General features: G+C 50.7%; 1 protein-coding gene across 1 annotated transcript in view; it reads right to left on the reverse strand.

The window, feature by feature from the left end:
- The window catches only part of LOC107116430 (tyrosine-protein phosphatase non-receptor type 23-like), a gene marked incomplete at both ends in the record, with an annotated part of 22,461 nt that overhangs the window by 5,403 nt on the left and 9,016 nt on the right, over positions 1-8,042 (reverse strand). Inside the window, 5 exons of the mRNA XM_015418321.1 lie at positions 469-568; positions 3,737-3,784; positions 5,466-5,597; positions 6,361-6,441; positions 7,530-7,661. Coding sequence (XP_015273807.1) covers positions 469-568; positions 3,737-3,784; positions 5,466-5,597; positions 6,361-6,441; positions 7,530-7,661 — 493 coding nt within the window. The remainder of the gene's footprint in view (positions 1-468; positions 569-3,736; positions 3,785-5,465; positions 5,598-6,360; positions 6,442-7,529; positions 7,662-8,042) is intronic.

Genomic DNA, 8,042 nt, shown 5'->3' on the forward strand with positions numbered 1-8,042 from the left:
AGACGGGATGCTGGACTAAACAGACCCTCACTGGTCTGATCCTGCAAGGCTCTTCTGATGTTCTTAGATAGGGTTTAAATACATTAACGGACAAGAGATCTGACAACGGCTAATGGGAAGCTCTGTGTTCAGCAGCGCTCTCTCTCTCTCTGAATTCCAGCTATTGAAAGACAAGAACACAGGAAGTCCTTGGCCTCCGTGTACTGATGGCAGGGCTTGTGTGGCAAATCACAACAGCGACTCGTTATTTTGCTCCGCGTTCTCTCTCTCTCTCTCTCTCTCTCTCTCTCTCTCTCTCTCTCTCTCTCTCTCTCTGAATTCCAACTATTGCAAGACAACAACACAGGAAGTCCTTGGCCTCCGTGTACTGATGGCAGGACTTGTGTGGCAAATCACACACGCTGCCGTGCACGACCCTTCCAGACGACAGAATGTTGAGGCCACAGGAATCCGGGGTTTCTTAAGCACGGCATTCCAGGCTCAGGGGCCCTAAGCAAAAGACCAGCCGTACCTTAGCCAGTTTGATGGCCTCGTTGAGCTTGTCCAAAGCGCTCTGGAAGTAGACGACCTGCAAAGGGGGCAGAGATTAAGTGAACCAAAGGCCCTTCTGAGCTGCCTCCGTCACTAACAGCAAGGAAGAAAAAATAGCTTGACGACTGCAGAGGGAGAGGGGAAGCCGTCCACATGGCTACCCAGACCAAGACACTTCTCAAGCATTTGTAAGGAGCGCATTCTGGGACACATGTTCTGAACGCAAGACGCGGCTGGCATCGAAAGAAGGGCTTACATAATCCTATTTAAGCGGAACAAAGCTGACCATTAGCGCTGAACAGCTACCTGATGGTCTAATCACTAAAACTTATTCTTTGCTAGTAAATCTACAAAGTCTTTCTTAAATTACATTCTAAGGAGGAGCGGGGACTTACAGATCAATACTGATTTAGTGGAATGGAGGTGGAGGTGGAATTGTGTGGCACCTAAACTCAGTTCAATGACTTTATAAGAAAATTTATAAATGACCTGCCTACCATTTTTCTTCTCACCTTGACACAGAGAGTACTCCATCTTTCTGTGTCATACCTCTGAGGGTGCCAGTCACAGCTGCTGGCGGAACGTCAGGTTTTACAATGCCAGGACCACAGCCATACAGCCCGGGAAATCTACAACAACTAATATTCCAGAGTTTGTTTGAATGGTCTCTCACTTCATACAAGTCAGCCGCTAAGTTCAGAAATATGCAGTGCCAGTTTGGTGGTGGGGTTTATCCAGGGCAGATTTCTTTTTTTAACAATTTTTTGGTCATTTTCAAAAAATTCAGTCTTTTGAGAAACTGGCAATCCAATTTATTAAGGAAATAGAGGGAAGTAATATAACCTGATCCAAAAGTTATTCTCTTGGGTTATTTAAAATGACATTTATTTTTATGTAGAAATTCAATTTATATTCCGCCCTTCCCCGAGTTCACACGTTGCCCTGTCAGATGCAGACTCAGTTCTGATCTGAATTACTGCTGCTCAGCCGACAAAAACAAAAAAATTGGAAGTCCAAACCTCCTTTGGAGAATGAACAGTTCCCTTCATGTGAGGAATACTGCATTAGTCACTAAGTTAATGCATTATCAGAAGGCCCCAGGAAATAATTTTTATTGTTCAGATAAATTCATTGAGCAATGGGTACTGCTTACAATCTTTTAGAATAATAAGGTAAGCCAGAAAGTGTTTGATGAGTTATCACAATGCCTCGGTTTCTTTTTGTAGCTGGGAACATGAAATATTTTATATATCTTGTGTAGGGATGTGCATTCGGTTCATTCGAACCGAATGCACTCCCGAAAATGGCCCATTCGGCCCCCTTTCGGGCAGCCACGGGCCGAAAGCCGCCACTGAAATTCAGCGGCATTTCGGCCGCTGCCCGAAAAGCGGCCCCGTCCCCTGGGTAAAGCATGGGGAGGCATTTAAATGCCTCTCTGCTCCCTCCCTGGCTCGCCCACCTTTGCGGCAGGCCAGGAATTACAGGGGAGGTCCTCTGGCCACAGGGAGACATTTAAATGCAGGATTGAGCGATTAATAAATTGAAAGATTATTATTATTTATTATTATTAAATGTCTCCCCACTCCCTCCTGGGCCCTTCCTGGCTCACCCACGTCAGTGAGCGGGCCAGGAAAGGGGGGCGGCAGTGGCTCGGGAACCCTTCCCCTGCTCGCCTGCTTCAGCGGGCAGGCCAGGAAGAGCAGTGGGCTCCCTTCACTGAAGGGAAGGCAAACTGTCTTCCCTTCAATGAAGGGAGCGTGCCGCCTCTGCGGAGCGACGATGGGGGGATTCAATCTTTAAACCTCTAGTCGCACTGCAGAGGCGGCATGCTCCCTGCCCTGCAGGGATCCCGGGCAAGCACCCCCTTGGAGGACGGCCCTGGCCGAATCTGATTCAGCTGGCCGAAGGAGCCCCGAATCGGCTTTCATTGCCGAATGTGGCATTCGGGGGTCATTTGGCCAGCCGAATCAGATTGGGCCCAATTTGGCCAAACCAAATCAGGCCGAATTTTTTTTTTTTTTGGCACACCCCAAATCTTGTGCTAAATTTTGAAGAAAAAATCTAATATTAGAAAAAGAAGGGGAAAGCCTAGAAGTTTAGGGGAAAGGCCCCAGTTACTCTCCAGCAAAGAGAGTTCACAGTTGCCATTACTTCCAGGAAAAGGGGTTGCCTGTCAAGGCTCAATTCCACCCTCTAGCTCAGGAGCCCCCAGCCTTTTTGAGCCCCCCTTTGGAATTCTGACAGAGCATTTGAGGGGGGCGCAGGCACAGAATGCTTGCTGCAGGAGGAGGAGCCAACCACACCTGCAGGGGAAACCCCAAGTGCAGGGGAGAAGAGGGGTGATTTTAAAAAAGAAACCGGGACGGACGAGCAAGAGAACAAAACTGACACTGGTGGCGGCTGGGGCTGAAACAAGGTTACTTCGATCTGCAAAGCCAATCAGATCGCCAGTGGCCAATCGGAAGCCCTGCTTGGCACAAACCCAACATTGCCCCATCTGGTTTCTAAGAACACTCGGTGGGCACCAAGAAAGGTGACGGGGGGACCACATTGAGGGCCCCAGCAAAACCAGGGCCCTCAGAACTCCAGGACCAGCTCCTGAAGAATCATGAGCAGCCAGGTTAGAACAACGGTGAGTTCTGTCCCTGGCCACTCTCTTCCTTCCTTTTTTTTTAAGTTTTATTTTTCATTTTACAAAGTATAATCATACATATACTAATATTATATTCATATAGCATTCTTGAGTTTATTGTTTATTTTTTCCCTTTATCCATTTATATATCTTAGCCAACTTTCTTGAAACATTTTCTCATCCTTCCCTTGCAATGTTACATTCAGTTTGTCCATTTCAGCAACCTCTATTAGTTTTATAGCTAACTCTTTTCTCGTTGGTATCTTATCTTGCTTCCAATACTTTGCTATTAGAATTCTAGCTGCTGTGAGAACATAAGTTAGTACATATACATCGTTTTCTTTATATTCCTTGGGAATTATATTTAACAGATAAATCTCTGGACAAGGTTTCAGCTTGATATTTCAACTGATCTGATTTAGACTGATTTTCTTTCCTTCCTTCCCCATTCATGTTAGCTGGTCCCCTTCTTCCTCTCTGATAGTTTACATTGAGTCCTATGATATTCTTTTTAATTTGTGAAGGGATTTTTCAAATAGCTGTTCTCAAGTTGCTCACTTGGCCCCCACTTACCCTCTCCCCAAACTTCTGCTGCTCCTCGGCCTGCTTCCCCATGTGCAGCTGCCAAGAGACAGAGAAGGAACAGCGCTGGAGCAGAGTGGCAGAAGGAGCCCCGTCCAACCCCGCAGCCCCCTGGGCCTGGGCTCCTGCGGTCACGCCCTCCGGCCACGGGAGCCCTCCATCCCCAGAAGCGATCAAGGGCCAAAAGCAACCCTCAGAGAGAACGTAAGGCACTTCCCCAGGCATACCGAGGAGTGCGTGGGATTGACTGGGATTTAGAGCAATTAACACGTGGAATTCACTGCCATAGGAGGTGGCGGCGGCTACAAGCATGGGCAGCTTCAAGAGGGAATTGGATAAACATCTGGAGCAGAAATGTCACCCAAAGAGTAATTAACACATGGGATTCATGGCTGCAGGAAGGGGTGGCAGCTACAAGTATAGACAGCTTCAAGAGTGGACTGGATCAACATATGGAGCAGAGGTCCATCAGTAGCTATTAGCTACAAGGTATAGATGGAACGCTATGTCTGGGGCAGTAATGCTCTGTATTCTTGGTGCTTAGGAGACCCACAGTGGGAGGGCTTCTGGAGTTCTGGTCGTGCTGGTGGACCCACTGATGGCACCTGGGTCTTGGCCACTGTGTGAAACAGAGAGTTGGACTGGATGGGCCACTGGCCTGATCCAACATGGGCTTCTCTTATGTTCTTATATGGAGCAGAGGTCCACAGTGGCCATTAGCCACAAGGTACAGATAGGAACTCTCAGTCTGGGGCCAGGGATGCTCTGTCTTCTTGGTGCTTGCGGGGTGGGGGCAACAGTGGGAGGGCTTCAAGTGTCCTGGCCCCACTGCTGGACCTCCTGATGACACCTGGTATTTTTGACCACTGTGTGAAACAGAGTTGGACTGGATGGGCCATTGGCCTGATCCAACATGGGCTTCTCTTATGTTCTTATATGGAGCAGAGGTCCACAGTGGCCATTAGCCACAAGGTACAGATAGGAACTCTCAGTCTGGGGCCAGGGATGCTCTGTCTTCTTGGTGCTTGCGGGGTGGGGGCAACAGTGGGAGGGCTTCAAGTGTCCTGGCCCCACTGCTGGACCTCCTGATGACACCTGGTATTTTTGACCACTGTGTGAAACAGAGTTGGACTGGATGGGCCATTGGCCTGATCCAACATGGTCTTCTCTTATGTTCTTATACGGAGCAAAGGTCCATCAGTGGCCATTAGCCACAAGGTACAGATAGGAATTCTCAGGCTGGGGCAAAGGATGCTCTGTATTCTTGGTGCTGGGGGGGGGTAACAGTGGGAGGGCTTCTAGTGTCCTGGCCCCACTGCTGGACCTCCTGATGTCCCCTGGTATTTTTGGCCAATGCGTGACAACAGAGTGTTGGACTGGATGGGCCTTTGGCCTGATCCAACATTGGCTTCTCTTATGTTCTTATGTCCTTATTGGGACACTTGGCCATTTACGGCCAAGAGAGGTCTGTCTTTTCTTCCTTAGGATTGCCAGCACATTCGGTACCCATTTGTTTTCCAAAGTGGTGTGCTGAGGAAAAACCAGGTAAAGACAAATGTCAAATTAATTTATTTTTTTTAAACCCTTAGCACGGCACAAGGCACCTGGGGTGGCAGAGACACAGCCAGTGGGCAGTACCACCCTGCACAACTCAAAAGGTGAAGGACGGTGCTGGGAAAAGCTTAGCTGACCAGAGCTGGACCCTGCCTGGGATACTCACATGTGCGACAGCAGCAAAGTAGTAGATTTTCATCTGCACCAGCTTCTTCCAGTCCTTCTGGATCTTCCCTAGGAGGGAGGCGGTGTCGGAGTTCTCCAAGGCCCGGCAAGCTTCTTTGTAGTAATCCACCACCTTCGGAAGGGGACCAGAGGCAGGGGATGTCCAACGTGTGGCTCTGGTGGGAGTGGGGGGGGTGCGGGACACCCGGATGGGTTGAGGCTAACTACGGAAGCAACGGGGGTGTGTGCCACAGACAGCCTCACCAGCGAACCAGAGGTGTAATCGCCACTGGAGGCGGCCATATCACACTGTGGAGAGCTGCCTACCGGTAACCGCCCTAGACAGCCTTTGGGTCCCAAACCCTCCACCTGTTGTCAGCAAGCTGCCAATGTGTTTCCCTGTACTCTGTGTGTGCTCTTATGTTTCACTATGCTCTGTGTGTATTCGTACGTGTCATTATTCTCTGGGTATGCACTTGTTTGCTTTCACTTTCCCATGTATGCCTGTTTATATGCTTAATTGCCTAGTTGCAGGAACGTCCGTATCTCTCAAGGCCGCAGGTGGTTGCTGGCGGGTAGTAGCTTGGGTGATCTCATGGCATTATCCATGAGAAGCAGTATGTTATGAGTAAGTAGGAGCGTTGCTTCCCAGGCTCAATGGCGCACGGGGGAAGTCCCGCAATTGGGCCTCGGCTTTTTGAATTTACTATAATCTATTGGGATCCATGCTTATGCCTCATTCTGAACAGTGATCCTGTTATGCACCCATTGCTTCGAATAAAGGAAAACCTTTTCTACAAGTGTGTTCTTCGTTGATGCGATGGGAGTCTGACACCTGTCTGCCCAGGTACAAAGATCCCCAAAGGCTTTCTCGCTCTTGGTGGCGAACGGCTCACCTGGGCACTGATCCTGGCCACCAGGAAGCTCTTGCGGTTGTCCAGCATCGACTTCTCCAGGAGGCACTCCTGAGCTTGGCCCTTCAGGAGACAAGAAAGAGAGCAACGTGGGTGGGGCCTGGCCCAGACCCGAGGGGGAGGGGGACCCTCCCCAGACAGCAGGTGAACCCTTCCTAGCAGGAGGAAACCAGCCGAAAGTATTTGGCTGCAAGCAAAAAGCCACCAAAGGCTCCGCTCCCGAGACAGATGCAGGAAGGGGCCTCGAGGGATCGCACCCCACAGAGCCCCAATCTAGTACAACCCAAAGCTGGCCCGCTGTGTTTTTGAGGTCCCCCATGATGCTGCAAGACAGCCTGCCTTCCACTTCACCAAAAGTAGAAGAATGAGAAGACATTGAATTTACACCCCGCCCTTCTCCCGGAGTGGCTTACAAACTCCTTTCCCCCTCCCCACAACAAACACCCTTGTGAGGTAGGCGGGGCTGAGAGAGCTCTGACAAAAACTGCTCATGAGAGAACAGCTCTGACAGAACTATGGCTTGCCCAAGGTCATCCAGCAGCTGCGAGTGGAGGAGTGGGGAACCAAACCCGGTTCTCCCAGATTAGAGTCCTTGCACTTAACCACTACACCAAACTGGCTCTCCTTCCCAAGGTCATCCAGCAGCTGCGAGTGGAGCAGTGGGGAATCAAACCCGGTTCTCCCAGATTAGAGTCCAAACACTTAACCACTGCACCAAACTGGGTGTCCAGGAGCACCTCAAAGGCCAACAAAATTTGTGGCAGGATATATGAGCTTTCGTGAGTCACCGCTCACCGAAGGTATCTGAAGAAAGCAGTGCCTCATGAAAGCTCCTCCCCTGCTACAAATTTTGTTGGTCTTCAAGGTGCTGCTGGACTCTGGCTCTTTTCTGCCGGTACAGACAGACGTAACGTGACTGGCTACCCACGTTGATCTATCTCCACCATTACTTGTAGGAATATGCCACCAGGCCACATGCAAATGCAAAGAGAGTCGCTCCTCTCCTTGCGGCCTGAGCTTTTGCTGTGGAACTCCAAGGCCCATCGGGAGATGCGGCTTTCATGGCAGCAGCGTGACAAAACCCTTGCAGCCGTCGCTCAGTGCTCGCGGCCCAGGGCTGAGCTCCGCGGGAGGGAACGGCCGCGTCTTACCAGCATGAGGTTGATGTTGAGACTGAGGATCTGGTGGCTCATGTCGACGCTGTAGGAATGGGGGAAGTGGTCCCGCAGGTATGTGAACGCGCCGGCGGCGCACTGGAAATGGGTGCAGGAGACCTTCATGCCCTGCCACATGGGGGGGAGGGGAGGGGAGAGGAGACAGCGGGAGAGCACGCTCAGCAAGCCGAGGGGGCAGGAAGGATGCTGTTGAGCCGGGCCCGGAGGGTCTGAAGGCTCCGGTGCTCCCCACACTCATTTCAGAGAACGGGCCATGCCGTGCTTTCGATCCCCCTCCCAAGACCAACGCCTCCCTCTAAGCCGTGGAGTCTGGTGAGCGAAAATTCTACTTTGTGAGCGACCGGCACTAAAGTTGTGTGAGCAAGCGATTGGGCGACTGCATCAATGAGTCTGCTCTGGGGCTCTCCTTCCCGAGCGAAGACAAAAAAATGTGTGAGCCAGAGGCTGAAAAACTGGGAGCTAGCTCACACTAACTCAGCTTAGCGGGAA

Source organism: Gekko japonicus, unplaced genomic scaffold (genome assembly GCF_001447785.1).
Source record: "Gekko japonicus isolate JY-2015 unplaced genomic scaffold, Gekko_japonicus_V1.1 scaffold6859, whole genome shotgun sequence".
NCBI classification, from domain to species: domain Eukaryota; kingdom Metazoa; phylum Chordata; class Lepidosauria; order Squamata; family Gekkonidae; genus Gekko; species Gekko japonicus.